Consider the following 20,468-nt stretch of genomic DNA (forward strand, 5'->3'; position numbering starts at 1 on the left):
CTTAAATTAGTTCAAGATGTTAGTGAGTATTAGTGGATATAATATATTGTACTGTATGTGTATATATTTTATATTCTGGATTTAAGTTTGGTGAGAAATTTAAATTAGTTTTCTTCTTCATTTTTAAGTATAATACAACAACCGTTCTATACACTACAAACATTCAGCCTTAAGGGGGTTAAACTGGCGTACACATGCAATATTTACAAGGCTGGAGACTGTATGTCTGGTTAGTATGGAAGCCCATTTTTTGCCAAAGTGTTAAAAAAAAGATCCTGTAAGTCAGAACAAGAACCTTTCTCAAAATAATGGCCTGGTATCTTAAAAATAATGATTCAGTATCTCAAAATAACTTAATATCTCAAAATAATGAGAAGTTTTTCAATAATATTGAGTTAGAATCTCAAAATAATGACTTGATATCTTAAAATGATCTATCGCATAACAATGAGTTAGTATCTCAAAATAATGAGAAACTTTGACTTGCCCCAAAATAATGAGTAGCTTATTCAAAACAATAACTTCTAGAAAGACGAAATATTTAATAATTTTAAGAACATTTGTCAAAATAATGACTTATCTTAAATAATGCATTTGTATGTCAAAATAATATTTAAGTCAGAAGAGCTACTTTTTTGTATGTCTCATTGTTTTGTGATACTAACCCATAATTCTTAGATACTAACTCATTATTTTAAGAAAAAATCTCATTATGTTGAAATACTCATTAATTACTCTAAGAAAAGTTTCATTATTTAGAAATACAAAGTCATTTCAAGAGAGTTTCTCATTATAATGACTTAAAATGTTCCTTTTTCTCACACTTGACAAGAATTGGCTTTCATAGTGGTTAAGTGTCCGTGTGTATTTGTATGTGTGTATAAAGACAATTGTTAGTTTTGCCCAAAATGGGTTTCTGGTTCCATGTTCCACATGTTTTACATTATAATGCCTTATTCCACATGTGTAGACCATCTGATACTGTATGTCCATTTAAAACACTTGATTTGATTTTTAGTTTGTGTATTATATTTATTGATTTAAGTAACAAATCTGACATCTAAACCTATTTTGTATCATATGGCTTTTAAAATGCTTTGCCTGATATTAATTTACTTGTTAGAAAAATCTACGAATCAGGAAAGCTACAGAGAAAGGCCAGTTGGTTGCAGGTGGATCTGCCTCTAATAATATTCCTACATCTCACTGATCATCTGATTTAATCCTCATGGTTACCACTTTGTGCTTCTCGCAAAAATCCAAAAATGCTTTTTGTTAAATTCAGCGCACCAAACCTGGACTGTCATTGGTTTCCCGGTGGTCTGTTGAAACATGAGGTAGAGACATGCATTTTGTAACACTGAAATGTATCTGCACACCTCCTCTGTGGATGATGTTGTGGCACTGATAAAGGCCTCGTGGGGGTATTTTGGAGCCATTAAAGATGCTAGACATAAATGCTTTTGCTAAATTTTAGAGGCCTAAAGACACAGGACCTGCTCACTGTAAGCGTCAACACAAACAAATACTATGAGGAAATTTTGGAAAAAAATGTAATGATTGTAATTACTGTCAAAGGCTGTGCACAGTTTAAAATGATACCCAGCAAAGGAAAGGGGAGAGAGGATGAAATAAAGAAGGGAAAGGATCATTGAAGGAACAGTACACAAAAGGAAAATGTGAAAGTAGACAAGGAAGGAGGGAGGGATAATGAAAGAAAGAAACAAACAAGCAAGCATGAACTCACCAGATGCTTTCAATCAGTATTTCACCTTTGGAAAGCCCGCCATACAGCGGGAACATGGTGGTCCCATTTAGTGCCTGGAGTTGCTGATGGCAAGCGCTTGCTATTAAACTGTAGGAATAATGGGATTTTTTTATAGAGCCACAAGGAAATCCAGATCAAAGGCAGTAAAGTGGTTGATCCGGACTTGAGGGATCAGTCTGCAAGACACATTTAATCATCTGAGAGATCCACTGGGAGTCTGAGGCTCAAACTCAGAGACCTTAAACATTAGGGTTAGTGTTATTAGTATAATTTCTTGTGTTGGTACAGTCAAAATGAATCTTTTATTTCTATATGTGATCCTGTGTTGCAGATGATGAAGCCAGAGGATCGGCAGAAGCGCCTAACGTCCCTATTCAGGTATGTACAGTGTGTGAACAAAAGGGCTTTCATTTCCGTTTCAGTGATGTCCAATCAAAACAATGTCATCACACATTTTTGTGGATCTGAGATGACATTGGCTGCAAATTTCAACCGTTTTGTGTGTTTTAACCACATGCTGATAGAGGAACAAAGCATTTTGATTGCGAGTTAAGGCCAAATAAAGAATTCTAGTATACTCTTGTTTCAATGAAATGTTGTAAACCTTTCTGGCAACCTCATTAGGTTAGAAAAGACCTTGTGTGGAGTTTCTTTTGTAAACTCTGCAAAGGAATTTATTTGCAGTCCGACAGTTTTACCACGAAGTTACTAAAAAACGAGGCTTGCAAGGTGTATACAACTAAAACAAGCCCCATTTTTTATGTGAAGATTTCCTGAATCAGAAAGTCTCAAAGTGTTAGTTTTAGACAAGAGAGATCGTTAAAGTAGAAGTATTCAGGCGTTAGACATGTTAAATCGAAGTCCTCGTCTCAGTTTCAGTGGTTTCTTCATTATTTGGTAGGGGGTGTTCGATTGTCTACAGTGGTGGTGGGTGGAGTAGATCTGTGGGGCTTTCACTGGATATTTGCCGGGGCAGTCCTCAGGTGGTGGTGGTGGTTGAATCCTCAGCAACGGTGCTGTCTTTGCTGGCGTCCAGCGTGGCACCGCTAGATTTCAGCTCCACTTCAGGGGTTTTCGGGGGAGCTGCTTTTGGAGCCGAGCTACCGATAATTTCAGCGTGATCCGGGCTTGGTTTTGAATCCGGGCCTGGCTCTGGGGTACCATTGGTGATAGGTTCGGGTGTGGTTGGTTTCGGGGGCTCAGGTGTGGGAGTCAGGGTGCTCTTGCTTTCAGGTGTTGGACTGGGGGCTTTAGGAGCAGGGGATTTAGGCTCTGGACTTGGGCTGGGTGCAGGCTTTGGATCAGCTGGACTCAGACCAGCCTTGGGCTCAGGGCTCGAGGCTGGGCTGAGCTTAACATCTGCTGGTTTGGGCACGTCTAACTTTATTTCCACAGGCTGATCGGGAGTTTTCTTGGTTTCAGGTGATGGGGAGGCTTTACTTTCAGCTACTGGGCTGGACTTCATTTCCGCAGCTGGTGGAGTGCTTGGCTTGGACTCAGTAGTAGCAGCAGCGGCAGCGGCAGGCGGTGGGCTTGGTTTGGATTCAGAGACACTTACAGCCACAGAGTCAAGGTTTTGGTCAGGAGCATCAGTGTCAGTGTCCAGCGGGAGAGCGGTGTTAAAGCCAACGCCAGAGTCACTGGTCTCAAGGTTACCGACCCCAACTTCTTTTGAGGAAACCTCCAGACCCTGGGTGAAACAAACGACAAGGTAAGGCAAATTTATTTCAACAAGCGCCCTTTAATAAGAAATCAATTTAAATTGCTTTAGAGAAGACATTAAAAGACGTTAAGACAAAATTGATACAAACACACAAGGCAATCGAAAAGGAACATAGACAGGGTTTTAAAAGAGTAAAATTAATGGGGAGATAATATTAAGTTAAAATTGAATAAAACAGGAGAATAAACGCCATAGCTCAGCTACATTGCAGTGCAAGATACGAATAATAGTCCCAAATTAAATTTGATAAGAGGCATGGCCAAACAGAAACCATTTAAGATTTAAAAGAACTGAGATTTGGAGCACATCTCAGGCCTTTTGGGAGTTTGTTCCAGATATGAGCTTCAAAAACTGCTTCTCCATTAGAGGTTTGACTCTGAGATCAGTAAACAGACCACTCCGAGAAGACCTGAGAGGTGTGGACGGTTCAAAACATAGGAGCATATCAAAATATATATGTTGGCCCTGAACCATTCAGTGCTTTATAGGCCAACAGTAATATTATAAAAATCAAGTCTTTGTCACACAGGAAGCCACTGCAAAGATCTGAGACCTGGACTGATGCGATCCACTTTCTTGACCTTAGTGAGGACTCTAGAGGTAGCGTTCTGAATAAGGTGCAGCTGTCTGAACGCAGAAAACAGTATAAAAATGCAGACATTATTAGAACCTCTCAAAGACTCTGTTTAAAGAGATAAATATTGTACATCCTTACTTTAATGTCCACCTCAGTGCTCTGAGATTTCTCTGTATTGTCTGCCTGGGAATGCTTGGATTCCTCGCTGAGTTTGGTGATGTTCTGGACCACCTGTGGAGATGCACACCGACAAATAATAGTAATTCATCATCACTGATTAATTGACTGATGACTTTATTTCGCACTTGTAATATACAACAAAAACAGTAGTTAAAAAATTAATGAATAACAAAAAGATAAAAAAAAAAAAAAACGACGTATTGAATTCCATCCACAAATTGCATCAATTTACATGTGCAAAAAGGAGTAGGAAGATGCATACACTTGTTTAATCCTACCCCTTTATTATATAATTAAATTATCATCAAAAACTCCCAAATAGAAATCCAAACACCGCTCCCACCTGTCTGAAGGCTTCTCCCTCATCCTCTTTGCCAGCGTTCTGGGCAATCTTCTCCAGGGCAGCAGCCCTCTTGGCCCTCTTCTTTACTTTGAACAGACAGGACAGCAAACAAACCAGCAGAAGGAAAACCAGCAGGCCCAACAGGGCGATGATGGCCACATACAGTGACTCCAGCTTGTAGGCTGCGTGGAGGCACGGTGGGAAAGAAGAGATAAGAACAGGAGTGGGAGAATAAATAATTCAAATGACCTTTCATTGATGAATTGAAATTCCAGTGCATGAATATAGTAGAAGAAATTGATTACTTCTTTTTTGGCCACAACACAGTTATTTTGGTTTCAGTACCATTATTTAGAAACCATCACAACAGTACTGTAAACTAGACTTACTGCCTCACAGTTGTATGCCTCTGGCAACCAGTCAAGTTGCAGTTATTGCTTTTATCCATGTCTTTCCAGACGCATATGTAGCCAAGACAGCTGACAGTGCTTGAAATATAGATTTTCCTGCAAATTCTAAAATGTGGATTCTTCACACACTTCTTTAACTGGGTGGTACAAAAGATCTTTACAATCAGTTTCGAGATTGACACCAAAGATTTGTGTCACCAGTTCAGTATCCAACTAAATGTCTTTCCCTCTGTTAGTGAGGTATGACGTTGAATAATGGCCGGAAAAAGTGAAGTTGACCTTTGACCTTTTCGACATAAAATGACATCACTTTAACATTTAATCCTATTAGACATCTGTGTCGTAATTGGTGTATGTAATACTGGGCTATAGCTATAGCCAAAGTTAGTTTTGTGAGGTCACAGCGACCAACTGTCACATAACTCCAATCAGTTGATCCTTGAAAACAAGTGGCATTTGTGGAAATTCTTCTATTCTTGAGATATGACCTTTACGAGACGGGGACTGAGGGACGGACAACTACGCCATGACACTGGCTCGGGGGCATAAAAGGGCTCAGAACTGATAAGAAGAAGCCCTTTTATAGTCTACTATGATATCATAGCCACAGAGTATTGTGGGTAAATTTTTAGGGGGAACACAGACGAGCATTGTGGGCTCAGATGTGTTCACTTCTAGTTGCATTCTGTTTCGCATACTGGAATCCTTTTAAATGCGATGTAAAGAGGTTAATCTCCATTATAAAAATCAGCTATTACAGTTCAACATCCCCATCCCCATCCTTACGTTGTAATTCCAGGTGGACGTTGGACACATTAAACCCCAGTATGTCCGTTATCTGGAATATGCCTTCATCTGCATTCTTGACCTGATCCAGGTATACCCATGAACCCTCCAAAGAGAGACGGTCCTCAAAACCCAGATCCGTTTGGGCCTGGAAAAGACAGACACGATACACTTAACTTAAAAAAAAAACAGCAAAGATGTGAAAAACATCAATAAATGATGACATTAAAAAAAACAATAGCCATTCATAAAAGACTTAAACCTTGAACATACACTGGTGCAAAGGTAGGTCAGACTGGATGTCCATTAGCACCATTTGCCAGACATAGTAAATCAGGTCTATCCTTTAGAACAAGCACTTAAGAAAGCAGTAAAAGTATCTGAGAGTTCATGGGTGATAGTCTTGAAAAAGAGAAAGAGAAACTGGCCAAACAGACAAATAGTGTTATGAAGCTATATATAAAGATTACACAGTATACAAAGTTTCCCCGGGAATTTATTTACTGGTGGTGTTAAGCTACTAAGCTCTAAGCTCATCTCGAGATTCATTTAGCTAAAAGATGTGTGCATCAGCAATTAAAATCACATCAAGTATAATGGTTTTTGCTGTGTGAAATATTGCCTGTGGTTAATGTCATATTCCACAAAACTGCATGAATTTTTCATGATGTCAGTCTTGGTGGTCTTTGTGTCAGATGACGTGGCCCACAGCTATCAAAAACAGACTGTGTGGCTGAATATGAAATCTATTATTAACTGTCTCTTATATGTTATAATATACATTTGTGCATTTTATAGGGATGGGAATTTAGATTTTATTTCTACAAATGTCATTGATTCTGCTTATCTGTCCGATTGTTTATTGATTTCTTTATTGATTCTTGGTCAATTTTCTGTGTGGGGAAAAAAGTACACAGGTTTTCTTAGTCAACTCAAAAAAGGCATGGACGTTATTCAGGTCCGCAAAAGCTCCACTGTTTAACTGTTTTCTTAGTCAAAGAAAAATCAGCTAAGCCTGCCTGTGTGGTGCTAATGTTATTATAACTGGATATTTACTCTCTTTACAGGAAGTGCGGCTCGGTTGTAGAGTATAGCACTCATGAGTAGAGTGTCAGATACATGGCATTCCTGGAGTTAAAGCCAATGTTGCATAGGAAAATGTTGCATATTGCTGGTGTTTCCAGAAAAACCTGCCAGCGCCCATAAAAGGAATTGATAATCTCTGATGCTTATTATTCTAATGGATCAGATCATTTGAAACCAGCTCTCGATTCCCATCCCTGACATTTTACAATATTTACAGTCCATAACTCTTAATCACAGCAGTGGTGGGACTAAAAAGAAATAAGAGGCTTCAGTTACACTTGTAAATTCTCCCTTGTCCAGCAGCAGACGGGGTACAGGGTCATAATTGGGGGTGTAGTAGAGTCGGATCAAGGAGCTGTTGAGAATCAGGTTGATCTTCAGTCTTTTCCCAAATGGCAAGGTCACAAAATTTTGGTGCTCTGTAACACAAACAGACAGAAGTGAAGGGAGGATGTACCATGAACACATCACAGCTCTGTTAATGGGCCGCTGGATCAACTAAAATGCATTAGTCTGCTGGAGCCCATTAAGATTTAGGTCTTTAAAAAGCCATTATGGCAGACGAGCGGAGCTTAATAACGAGAAAGGAAACAACAACAACATCCTGATGGAAGGTACCTGCAGTTTAAAACAGGTCAAGCATGGAAGATGGAAAGATATATGTCCTCATTTGTGCTCTCACCTCTGACGTTGAGACACACTTTCCTTTGGATATCACCTCTTTCATCTCTTACAGTGTAGCTACCCTCGTCTGCACCCGTGACAGCGCTGAGGGTGACGAAGCGCTCGTTGACGCTGATTCGACCCTGGTAGCCATCCCTTGAAATCCCTGTACTGGTCAGAAGCACCAGAGCAGGTCTGCGGGAGGAGGAAGTCATAGAGGGTGAACTTTCCTCGACCTTTCTTGGTAAGTCTCAGACAGGCTGTCGCAACGCATGCACATCATGGCGAGAAAATGTCATCACAGATTCCGTAATGGTGTAATTTTGTGGACCCTACCTTGATGTCTGGTTGGCCTCCACAGCACTGGGCCTGTACTCCAGGGTGATGGGAGGAGTCACCCCTAACAGTGGGATATGGTAGTTGTCTCCATATTTAATGACCTGCTCGTTGGAGCAATCTATAAGGCAAAAGCATGCTGGTGAACAGTTTGCTCTACAACAGTTGTTTCCAACTGGTCTGGCCACCGGGACCAGATTTTTCCTGAGTCATTAGTTCCGTGTCTAGACATTAGATTAATTATCACATATTTAACTTTAATTCACAAAATGTAAACAACACGTTGGCTTAGAAGAAATAAAACATTATTACAAGAATAAACAGAAACGCACTTCAAAATAAAAGCTCTATGCTGGCAATTCACTTTATGTAAAAAATTGAAAATGTTTTTCAAAAATTTGACACATTCACAAGTCACCTGTGGTCCATTCAGAATGAACCTGTGACCCACTTTTGGACCACAACCCACAAGTTGGGAGCCACTGTCCTAGCATAAAAGGATGCAAAAAACATTATTTACAGAGGACTGGAAATTGCCTCTTAAAGTGAAAAAGAGTGAAAGAGGACAGAGAGCTTATTTGCTGCAAAGAGAAGGAAAAAAGATAGAAATAGAGCTGAAATGAGAGAAAGGACAGCTAGGGGTAAAGGAGAGAGAGAGGAAAAGGGAATAGCATGACAGATGTGGCAAAAAGGGGGACAGATTGCAGAAAAAAGAGCAATGATCCAAAAATATCAGGGCAGCTGAAATGAAAGGGTAGAGATACAAACCGAAAGGCAGCAAAGACAAGATAAAGACAGGAAAACAGCAGGGCAGAACGGAGAGAGGAGTGGGTTGGTGGTTAAAGAGCTGCATAATTAGTGCCTGGCAGCTCCTCTGAGAACACACACACACACACACACACACACACACACACACACACACCTCTTCGTCACATTACTCCCTCCATATGGCACATCGTCCACATATTGCTCCGCTACAGTCGCCTTTATCCACGCTGGGTTTGAGCCCACTCCATCCTCTCGTGTGTGTGTGTGTGTGTGTTTGTGTGTCTAATCTCATCAGAGTCAGAGTCCAGAGTCAACACTGCTGCGACTTGTAACACTCTGAGGACAAACAGGATGTGTAACTGAGAGGTTTATTTAGCTGCTGACTGCATGATTAAAGCAGGAGAGATGACGGCGCCCACACGAACATGACTCCGACTCCAGATCAGATATAAGAGGCTTACTCTTCATCCTGCAGTTGTGGCTCTGATGTCATCCAGAGGTGGAGGAAGTATTCAGATGTTCTACTTAAAAGTCATCTAGCGGTAATTCAATTCAATTTTATATTTGCAGCCCATGTAAAAAAACCACATAAGCACAAACAATACGACATAAAAATATACAACAGTTGACATTAATCTGTGTGGCTTGCATTCTAGCTCGGGAGCAGATAAATAAGTGTCCACCATAACTACTATATAGCCCTTTTAAAGATACATTTTTGCTGCAGTCTTTCATTGTTATGGTTCGTCTTTTAGTTTTTGGATGATCACTCAGATGAGACAAGGAACTGACGTCACTAAAACACACTTCTCTGTAAAATTGTGATGGACATAGTTAACTGCTATATGACATCTTTTTGACTCAGTGCTGAGTTTAATAATTAATCGATAATGTAAATTATCATTAGTTGCAGCCTTGTTTGAAACTCATTGACTGTCATTGTTTAAGAAAGATTTAGATCACATGAGTTATAAGGAGCTGTTTTGTATTTCTGGTTTGCAGCAAAGCTTCTTCAAGAAGCACAATGCTTGGACAAAGAACTATTTTGGGTCTGAAATGTTATTTTGCTGGTCTGTGTCATATTGAAAGTGCATTTTAAAGCTGTATTAATAGATAAATTACTACTTTATTAAGTGGATTTATTACATGACAATTTGGTCTTATAGATGAGGTTATCCAAAAGGAACTGGTACTAATATGGTTTTATAAATTTGAGGCTTCAATCAGATTTGAAGTTAAGAGTATTTAATTGAAATTCCTGCCTGTGAGAGAGCAACATGTCAGCTGAGTCTACGCTTCATTACCTTTCCTAACATATGATACACTCATGTCACCCAGTACCTCGGACTATAAGCGTAGTGCGTCTTATGTCCTCTGGGTTCTCTGGATCCTTCACGGTGTACACGCCCTCGTCTCCCTCGCCCACAGCCTCTATGATGAGGTAGCTGAGTTGGCTGTTGAGTCTCGCCCGACTGCTGACCAATTTGCCATCACGCATGAGGAACACATCACCCGACCGCGGAGAAGACCTGTTCCGAAATGTGACCTCCAACGAGCGTGAGGGCAACATGATGTGGAAATCCTCCCCGTGAAACAAGGTCTTGATGTCCTCATTGACTGGGTTATAAGATGGAATAAGGAAGATCTCATAAAACTTATAAAAGCACAGGAAAAGTTGATAATTGATGAGTGAAACACTCAGAATAATAAATGATGCATTGGTGCACTGAATCTTACCTTTAACGGGGGCAGAAAGAGCTGTTAAAAAAGATAAAAGAAAATACACATCAAGCACGATATCAATAATATTATCATTCTTGCCATCTGCTATTAGACTGCAACACAAAGTCTAAATCATTTCCCTCTCCAAATCAAACAGTGTTTTTATTTACTCTTTTTCTCACATATTATTTTGGATAATGTGGTGTATTATGCTCCGTTTCTTACGGTTCTTAAGGTTACTACAATATAACTACAATAACTTCACATAATGACAAACTGGGTGTTTCCTGAGCAAATAACAGTGTAGCATGATCAGCTGACTGCCAAAACACTGACACTGATGGATTAAGACACGATTTCCATATTTCCATATCACTGCTAGAGGGAACAGCATCACATGTTTGTTCTCAACATACCTGTGGCGAGCAGAAAGCTGAATATGATCACGCTGACTGTCCCCATCCTGGCTGATTGTTTTGTGCCTAGAAAGAAAGAAGGAAGAGGAATGTGTTCATAGGAAATCTGTGTAACAGCCCATTTTCACTACAGATATTTTCACATGTCATAGTGGCCAAAAAAAATGGTGTTGTCAATAACATGACTGATGGCTGCATTCCACTAAGGAGGGGGCTGGTATTGCCCTAGCTGGATCAATGGAATAGTGGATTATTGGTAAACTTAATGGAATTAATCCATCATAAATGTTATCAATTTGACCTGAGCTTTTCCTACTATGACAATAGTCAATCAATAAATCAAATTTAATTTATATATCACCTTTCAAACAAATTGAATGCAATTCAAAGTGCTTTACAATTTGATTGAAGAAACAAAAACAAGAACAACATATGAAATAAGCAAAAATGCATCTTAAAAAAACAGATTTTAAAAATAGATCTTAAAAAAAAATTTTTTTGATCGTAAGACACTTCATCAAAGCCAGTAAAACTGTCTACTGTTGAAAAGGGTCCATAGGCAGCATTATTTATTGCTTTAATGTTTGGACATATATCACTGTTTCTCTTTTATTTCTTCATGTATTCTGAATCAGTACTGAGGGGAATCTCAGAGAGCACGTGGATATTGTTCGACCCTGTTGCCTTCTCACAGTGAAACTGGTGTGTGACATCATCCCTGGACGATCTCATGATGACTTAAGCATCCGCTGAGGCGCATACTTGAAACTTCAGACTCATAAAAAAGTAAGTGGAAAGTGTGGTTCTTAGTCTGATTTTCTTGCTTTGTATCCTTTGGAAGCTGTCAGTCGCTTTAAATTTGAGCGTACTGTCCGTCTTTATATATTTGTATGATATGTGGCATGGTGGTGTAGTGGTTAGCACTGTCGCCTTATGACAATAGGGTTGTTGTGAACACACAGACAAACTGGGGCCGTTCTGTGTGGAGTTTACATTTTCTCCTCATGTCAACGTGGGTTTTCTTTGGCTCCCTCCCACAGTCCAAAGACATGCCCGGAGGTGTGAATGCAAGTGTGAACGGCCGTCTGTCTATATAGCCTCTTTTATGCGGCCTGTTCAAGTTGGAAATATTGCGCCATTGTGCCACCTTGGTAAATATAAGGTACAATTATGGACTGGGGGGACAGAGCAGTGTCCCCTTAAAAACAACGCCAAAACGGTGTCTGTATAAACAGGACAGCCAGCAGGACGGGACCACAGGAAGGGCAGTTGTGACAACGATATTTGACAAAGTGTTATGTGTGTGATCCACAGCGGGGAATTTAGAAAGCAACTAGTAACAGTTAGCAGCTAAATCAAAGAGGAAAACTGGGGAAACAACAAGTTTACCCACCAAGCATTGTTATTGTTTAGAAAGTGCTGCAGGCATGTATGTTTTATGTCACACCATAGGCAGATGCGGTTGTGTTACATGTCATGCCCTTGAAGCCTCTTTTGATTCCACAATGCTGGCATGCTGTCTATAATCACACAGCAGACAGCAGAATGATATTGCTGTCGTTTGGTTCTGTATAAAAATGCAAATGGGGCATTAAGAAGGGACTTTGTAGCAGATCTTGTGCTCCATCTCTGTGTAAAAAGGTTTGATATCATTCACAGACAGTGCAAAACATTCCAACAGGATGTACAACGGGAGCCATTTAAAATGTTTATGACATCATGTTTGAAATGTTCGATACAAGAAATTACAAGTTTTTAATTTTAATAATGTAACTACTGCTGTTAGTTTCTGTAGTGGCTGAAAATACAAAAACGTCCATCTGGCTCGGATCCCAAATTCAACTCAGCCCCAGAATGTAATCAATTGTTCTTGGATCGAGGCTGATCTGTGTACCACATATAACGGGAATCTGTTAATTGGTTACGCAGATTTCTTGCTCACATAAAAACATTCACACACCTTGCCAACATAAGTTTTTATCTTCAGTTTACTGTCAATAATCTGAGAAAAAAATGAAAATTATTAAAAGAAATGTGTTAAATAAGAATAAGTTTGCACATTATTCTTGAGTGCAATGAAATGCAGCATCATTGGCAGTTATCTAATGTGTATAATGTTCCTCATGGTATAAACCTCTTGTTACAAAGATTCAAGAAGGACATGATCTCTTTCACAGCAGAAAAATACGCTGCAGCTTAAAAAGTCTTCAAACAGGACACATCCAGAAAGGGAAAACGAACACACCCAAACATCATTTCCACATCATCATTTCCACAAGCTGATCTCTGAGAAGAATCCTGATTAATTGCAGCGCTGAGGGGGATCTTGATGATGTGAACTGCTCTCTTTTGCACTGAGACATCAGAGGCAACACATCAAGGGGTCTGAGCAAAAGAAACGTTCCTGTGGTTTTCATTTTAGAAGCCCAGGAGGGGAGCAGGAGGAAACACCTGCAGTGCTCACAGTCAGAGAGCGCAGCAGCTAAGCAGAATGCAGTCAAGGCTATCTATATGCTATAAAAGTATGTACAACCTCATAAATAATTGTATGAATATGCTTCATTATTCATACAAAACAGTTTAAACCTGCATACCTTTGAGGCCAGCATTGTCTTTCTTTCTTTCTTTCTTTCTTTCTTTCTTTCTTTCTTTTTTCTACTGTTTATGCTAATTAAAGTGGATTAAGAAACCCATATTGGGTCGAAATCAATTTCTCCAATATCTTCAATAAATTACATGGAGTGTGTCCTGGATAATATTTTATCATGGGAGGACATTACTTTAAAAGCTCTTAACAAAATTACAAATAAATTTCTGTCTAGAAAATTGTTGCAAAAACAATTGTGTAATTATGCCACTTTGATTATGCTGCCACCTTTAGGTACAGTCTCTTAAAGACACATTACCAACTGCACAAATCAAGATAACAAGTGTTGTTGTAAAGCTGTCCCCTGGCACACATCTTAATGCAGTTCATTAAAAAAATAATTAAACCTTCTCCCTTTGGATGAAAAGGTCATATCTGCATCTTTCTATCTATCTGAATATTTTAATCTATAAAAACAGCCACTCCCGCAACACTAGAGACAGTCTAACAGATTGTATTCCTATGAGAGGTCCATTGAGATTTATTTAGAGGAATGCATTTGCAGAAATGTTATATAATAGGTATGTTCTCTATAGTGTATAATCCCCTGAAAATATGAATCATTGTATTATCATTACCTCAGGATGGTTTATATCTACATATAGAGTGGCTCTTTCATGGAGTCTGCCATGTTGTTTCTAGAGTATCCCAGAGCAAATCAATCAAACACTGGCTCTAGAGAGGGCTTTTTGCATTTTTGTATTTTTCACGTTGGCAGCCGTAGTTGCCTCCGACGTGATAAGCAGCATCGAAAAAACATTGATTTTTAACATGAAACTACTTCATTCAGTTAATCCGAGGTTTCTTTTAAAGTGGCAGCTGGACTTTTTGCTGGAGGTTTCTTGAAGACTTTTTGCCTCTTCCCCAAAAGGCTTCTCCAGTTCTAAAAAGTTGACTGGCCGAGAGCTGGAGTATGAAGCCTAGGCTGACCATTAGTATGCTAATGATCAAGGTGTCACATGAGAGTTGTCAGCTCAAAATGTGGGGGCATGATTGACGACACCCTAACCGTCTTGGTCCTTTCTGGGTCCTTGGTGTCACATGATTTAAAGTGGTTGTGTTTGGATTTCTGATGGAAAGAATCCAGAAGTGCATTGTAGATGGGTAATAAATGGTGTCTTAGACCACCTCCTCTGTTCAGAGATGGTTTTTCTAGCTTGACATAGATGTCTTCTTTAACTCCACGGTCAAACCAACCCTCTTCTTTGGCCTGTATGCAGACTTTGCTGTCTTCAAAGGAGTGTCCAGTATCCTTAAGATGCAAGTGGACCGCTAAGAAACACAACCACTCTAAATCGTGTGACACCAAGGACCCAGAAAGGACCAAGACTGTTAGGGTGTCGTCAATCACGCCCCCACACTCCTAGCTGATGATTCTCATGTGACACCTTGATCATTAGCTTACTAGTGGTCAGCCACGAGAGGCGAAATGTCTTCAAGAAACCTCAACAAGTCCAGTTGCCACTTTAAAAAAAAGCTCAGATTACAGCTTTGTAACGTAAAACTGAGTTATTCAGTGTTTTTACTAGTTTTAATCACCTTGTCCAGCATTTCCCAAACCTCTCCTCGAGTACCATTTGTAATGCATTTTTTAGATCTCTCCCTACTGCAGCACAGCTGGTTCAAATGATCAGCTCATTATGAACTCCTGAAGCTGCTTGATAACGAGCTGATTGTTTAATTCAGCTATGTTGCAGCAGGAAGAGACCTAAACATGCAGGACAAGTGGTTCTCGAGAAGAGGTTTGGAAAATGCTGACTTATTCTGTTTGTTTTGGAGAGGAGGAGATCCCTGTGGACTATTGCATCACGCTCTCATCCCAAGTTGTCACATGTTCTTTGCAGTGGACTTCTGCATCTAATGGTACGTTAGTTGGGGTCGTGTTAACCATGTTTGTGACATAAGTCCATGTGAATGCCTCCCTCATGTTATATTTATGACCTCATAGGTTGAAATTTTCTGGAAGCTCCAGGAGTTCACAAGTTGTGATGCGGGTGCTGACGTTTTCAGAAATCGCACAGGCCATGGACTACAGTTTTTCGACAGATGGTAAGTGAATATGCGTTATAATTTCAGTTGTATGGAGGTGTTTTTTTGTAATTTTCTAATATGTCCGAGGAAAATGTTGATATTCCCAGTGGCTTGATCTTTTTCCTCTGACGCTCTGTCTTTTCATTTCCTGCATTACATGGTTCACTCTTGCTAAATCGTTAGCCTCAGTGGCCTCTAGGGTTCATGTTGCCATTGCTTGAAAGTGAAGCATTTCATGTACATAACCTCCCACGTTGTAAATAAGAGCTTACCAGTTCCAACTGAATGCAGCAAGAAAACCTCCTGAACACTGAAGGAATCCAAAAAGGAAGTTCACACTTGGCTCACAGTAGATGTTTCAGCTCGTTTAAATCTACAATCCTCACAGTTAGATGCCACTAAATTCTAAACATTGCTTCTTTAAAACATGTTTTAGGAGAAATAGTGTTCATTTTTTAAAAATATTTAGTCACATCACTGGAACGAGCTGTCAGTCTCACTTAAACTAACCCCAGTTGAGAGGAGTTTTAAATCAGATTTTAAGAAATGTTTTTTAGATAATTTAGGAGTACATTTGCTTGATTTTTTTTGTAGTTTAATGTAATTCTTGCTTGTAATTCTACTTGCTACTTTTGTATTCAATCTGCCATCTTGTACTGCAATAGAGGACCACAGCTTTAAATATCTTATATGGGGTCTGTCAGTCTATCTATCATTAGGCTCAAATCACAGTAAAAATCAAGAAAAAAAAACTCCCTGAAGAGACTATCTGCAGAGAGTTGTGCAGTCCCGTAAATTCAATTTATCTGCCTCTGCCTGGAGGTTATTATTGGACTTCAGACATAAAAAAATAGCCTGTGGTGCATCTTTTGTCGAGAAAACCAATAACAGTGTCATTATAACTTAATAGCATATCTGAACTCATTTTAAAACCAGGATGATGAGTAGATTTATCTTTCAAAGTCAGTGTTTGTTTAAAGGCCGTACCTATAGGCATTTATGTCCTTTTTAAGTGCATGTGCAAGTTTACCAGGGCCACCCGGCTTTGGCTCACTGTCAAGGATTGTCAATTGACTTTGTGTCCCATTTTAAAGACAGAATAATTTATGAATCTTGAGATAATTCAGATCATGGAGATCTGAGTGCCGACTTGGCAGAGTTTCCAACAGGAGATGTCCAGAACAGGAAGCGCTGTAGAACGAACACATTTCCTACACGACATCATGGCAGTTTTAGAGAAGATTCGTCATTAATTGCAACACCGAGGGGATTATTAAGATGTGAGCCGCTTTCTGCCACACTCAGGCGTCTGAGGCAACACATCAAGAGAGTTTGTGCAAAAGAGATTTTGCTGTGGTTTTCATTTACAAAACCCAGGAGGGGACTGGGAGGGAACACCTGCAGTGCTCACAGTCACACTTTGCAGCAGCTAATGAACATGCAGCAAAGATTAAAGTGTCTCATTGTAGCACAGGAGACATCATGAGACATCCAATTCCTGCTGGAGATGACGACAGCATTGAGAAGTCATCCCACTGTGCATATGCCTATGGGTGCACTCTGTACGTGTGCCACCTGTCCGCCTTTACATTCTGAAGATTTTTTTTAAAAAATGACCAGTAAAGAGGCCATTTTCTCTTATTGTTCATTGGAAATAAACATTTGACAATCAAAGTTGCTGTTTCATAGAAGGCCTCACACAGCCCTCTTCACTGGGTCTGCCACAGTCCGGGCAGAAAGCCCAAAAGCCCACAGATTTTATTGTATCTGAAACAAAATATGGAACAAAGCTGCGTCACACAGAACAGTGTCTCTTGCCAAACAAACCTTTAGTGTCCTTTGCTACAGTCATTGGTATAACTCAAATTACACTGTAATTTTATTACTGCAATACCGTCTTTTGGGAATTTTGCCTTCTTTTCTGGGTCTGAAGACTCCTTTGTGGCCTCTGCATCATGCACTGATCGTAAATTCCAACTAAAAACTGACTGTTGACCCCTGTAGCCATCAGCATTTAATTAATACAGCAATCTGAGATGTAGTTTGGCTCTCAAGAAAGAGAACCGTGTCCATCTGTTTGTCACAGCAGTAGGCCTCCTGGAGTCACCGCAGCCAATCTGGTGTTTCTACACAAGATCTGTGAAGCAAAAAATATCTTCTCCTTCATTTCTGTGTGATTTTGAGCATTTGAGGACAAAGTGAGCGCTGCCAATGCCGCCTCACTGAGCACAAACATGCAAGCCCATGAAAACACATGCAATACGCTATATTCTAAGCTTATTCACACACTGCCCTCTGGGCTGTAAACCATGGACACAGACATGTACGCCATCTGCTCTCCTTCCCTGACTCTCTCCTTTCACTGAGCTCCACGCAGTCTTTATTTTACCTTGTTGGATTCTGCACTTTTCCCTCTTTTCTTGCATTTTCTCACTTCTGTCACCATTCTCACATCTTAAAGTGTTACTTTCTGCCACCATCACGACCCTGTTCGAGCCTCCCTATCCTTTTCTGCTGCATCCTTTAACTTTCTATGCCTCTGTTTGACAGCTCAGTGTCATGCTTCGCTTTCTCTCCACCACATGTTGTCTTCTCAGTATGACTCCTCTCAACCCCAAACCCTCCGCTGTCGATCTCAGGGCATCTCTCTCATTTCCCTTTCTCTCTCTTTTATCATGTTTCTTTCATCCTCTCCTCCTCCTTATCTTATATAATCCAAGCCAGTGCATCCCACTCTGAAATCAAAGCCCGTGCCTGTGTTCCTTCTAACTCCAAACTCCCTACTTACTGGAAGGACAGACGGGTCTTTGTCCGAAGGTTTAAAGAGGCGGAAATGCCTTCAATGACTGCAGATGTGGGGGACCCTACAAAGCCACCTCTGTGCCTTTTACCCTTCATCATTTCTCTTTCATTTTCACTTATTCTTCACGCAAGTGATGAGGAGAAATGGTGGGGTCCCTCTGATGATGAGGAGGCTAGAAGTGAGCTCAAAAACATGTTTACAGGCACAAAGATGCACAAACTGTACCTCCCTCTCACCGCACCGGGCATTTATAAAACATGAGGCATCAAAGAGGAAAAAAAAGGCTCACTGCACCAAGAGACATGTAAGAATGACTGTTTACTTAAGGGGCACCGATTTCCAAATAAATACAGGGTTTCCCTTTGCTGAAATGAGATGCATTTGAAATTTTTCTATAAAAACTGCATCATAACAACCACTATCGTGTTTCACATCAGAAAGAGATGATGCAGGGAAAACGGGCTCAAAACAACAAAATCCAAAGGGATAATTTCTAAAACTTTATCTTGCAGAGGGAGCTTATAGCAGCTGATAACCTATTTTCCTTCAAAGCTGGCTGCAGTGAACTAAAGGATAAGACAGGTTTCCACCGTATTGCTTGCACCTGTCAGATTCATTAAAATCACTGGTCATGAGGGAAGAGCGCGGGGGGGGCTGCATGCATGTATTGACAAACTCACAAGGTCAAGAGCACAGATGATGTGGAATTTATTCTTGGTTGAAAAAAACATTAGATTATAATACAGCCAGTGCTTTTCGTGAGTGTTTGGGCCTTCGTGCAGCTCTGGTCACAGTCTGTGAGCAGCACACTGCAGGCAGGAGGCGACAGCCTGAGAGCCTTCAGGCTGGAGCATCCTCTCTGATAATGGATGCTATTAAGCTTTTAAGTGTTAAGGACATATCAGACCATAAACTTCCTTATATTAAGAGAAGGCAGCCTGAGGAGAATGACTATAAAATACGATTTTCCTGTGATAATAGCAATAGTAGTGATTATGTTTCATGTTTTTAATTAGGTGGGCTATAAGGTGGTTTATCCACCTGTTTAAATTTAACCTGTTTACACAGATATGTGAATAAATGTTGCATCACGTTGCATCCTACAAAATAAATCTGCATTATACTGAATCCAAGCAAGAGGCTGAGAATTACAGGAAATTAACATAAAATCTCAAATGAATGCAAAGCTCCATCCCGGGACCGTTCAGTCAGGATGAACATATATCCACACCTTTCCTCAGAGACAGTAAAATGTGTAGTTGGTGATAAACCTCACAGCTTTAAGTCTGATCAGTCACCTCCGGGCCGGGATAGCCGATAAGCGCATCAAGCAAAAAACTGCAGAATTTAACCCGTCGCGCACCAAGCAGATTTTAGGACATCCGCACATGCATGTAAGAAGAAAAACAGCTCCCTGCAGCTCACCTACCTTTTAGTGTCCGCTCGGAGCCGCGGTGCAGTCAGCAGAGATGTCGGGATGCTTTCAGAGGTGAAAATCTGCGCGGACGATGCCTGTTTTCTCCCTCGTCGTCTCCCTCCCTTCCAACCTCGCCCCCCTCAAGAGCAGCACTTCACGACTCGGGCTCAACATTTGGAAGGTGTTCAGAATATGTCGGGCTCTGCTCGCTCTCGGAGCCACTCGACTAGTGTCGGGAAACACCGTCGCTCCCTGACAGACACCTATGGTCATCTGGAAGTGAGGAGGGGGTTTGTTTAATGAGGTATTAAGACAAGCGAAAGATGCTGATTCAGCACTATGCGGTCCGTAAACACATTAAACTCAGACATTATGTCCAAAGTGGTTGTTAATGTGTTCAGAAGTTCAAAGATCCCCTTGATGCATTGTGTTCCTTCACATCAGTTCTCTGAAAATTTTCCACACAATAAAACTTTATCGATTAGCTTGGGGAGGAAAAAAGTCAATTTAATGGGATTTAACGGGGAATTAGGAATATGCGAAATTCATACATTCAATTCATATAGTCTAAGACAGTCCAAAAATATTAGTTAATATGAAGGACTCTTTTCCAAATTCAGTGAACTCTTTCCAAAATACAGAAATTAGTGTTAAAACTCAAATTTGTGATGTCATGGGAAGCCAGGCTCTGCTCCATTGACAATTTATTGGGAAAGCACTAAGCAAATACTGCCTTAACTGATTAGTTTTTACCACCTAAAAAGCATCCACAAAAAAAAAACAACAAAAAAA

The 20,468-nt window shown here is 40.2% G+C and overlaps 1 protein-coding gene across 1 annotated transcript; it reads right to left on the minus strand.

The window, feature by feature from the left end:
- Window positions 1–816: 816 nt before the first annotated feature.
- si:dkeyp-77h1.4 lies at window positions 817–19,887 on the minus strand. The gene is made up of 11 exons (XM_042489331.1): window positions 19,689–19,887; window positions 10,779–10,844; window positions 10,378–10,398; window positions 9,982–10,257; window positions 7,873–7,993; window positions 7,556–7,731; window positions 7,150–7,292; window positions 5,788–5,935; window positions 4,592–4,773; window positions 4,207–4,299; window positions 817–3,458 (listed from the first exon to the last, which is right to left on the minus strand). Exons 2-11 carry the CDS (start codon window positions 10,822–10,824, stop codon window positions 2,748–2,750), a joined length of 1,917 nt encoding a protein of 638 aa, XP_042345265.1. The 5' UTR covers window positions 10,825–10,844; window positions 19,689–19,887; the 3' UTR covers window positions 817–2,747.
- Between the last annotated feature and the right edge of the window lie 581 nt (window positions 19,888–20,468).

This window comes from Plectropomus leopardus, chromosome 7 (genome assembly GCF_008729295.1).
Source record: "Plectropomus leopardus isolate mb chromosome 7, YSFRI_Pleo_2.0, whole genome shotgun sequence".
NCBI classification, from domain to species: domain Eukaryota; kingdom Metazoa; phylum Chordata; class Actinopteri; order Perciformes; family Serranidae; genus Plectropomus; species Plectropomus leopardus.

Bases quoted from the DNA above. Each gene is read 5' to 3' on its own strand.
- si:dkeyp-77h1.4 (XM_042489331.1), bottom strand. From the start codon at position 10,824: ATGGGGACAGTCAGCGTGATCATATTCAGCTTTCTGCTCGCCACAG. The intron at 10,399-10,778 runs GTATGTTGAGAA...CTTTTTTAACAG, and splicing joins CAGCTTTCTGCTCGCCACAG to CTCTTTCTGCCCCCGTTAAA. The intron at 5,936-7,149 runs GTAACTGAAGCC...TGTCTTTTCCAG, and splicing joins ACAAGGGAGAATTTACAAGT to GCCCAAACGGATCTGGGTTT.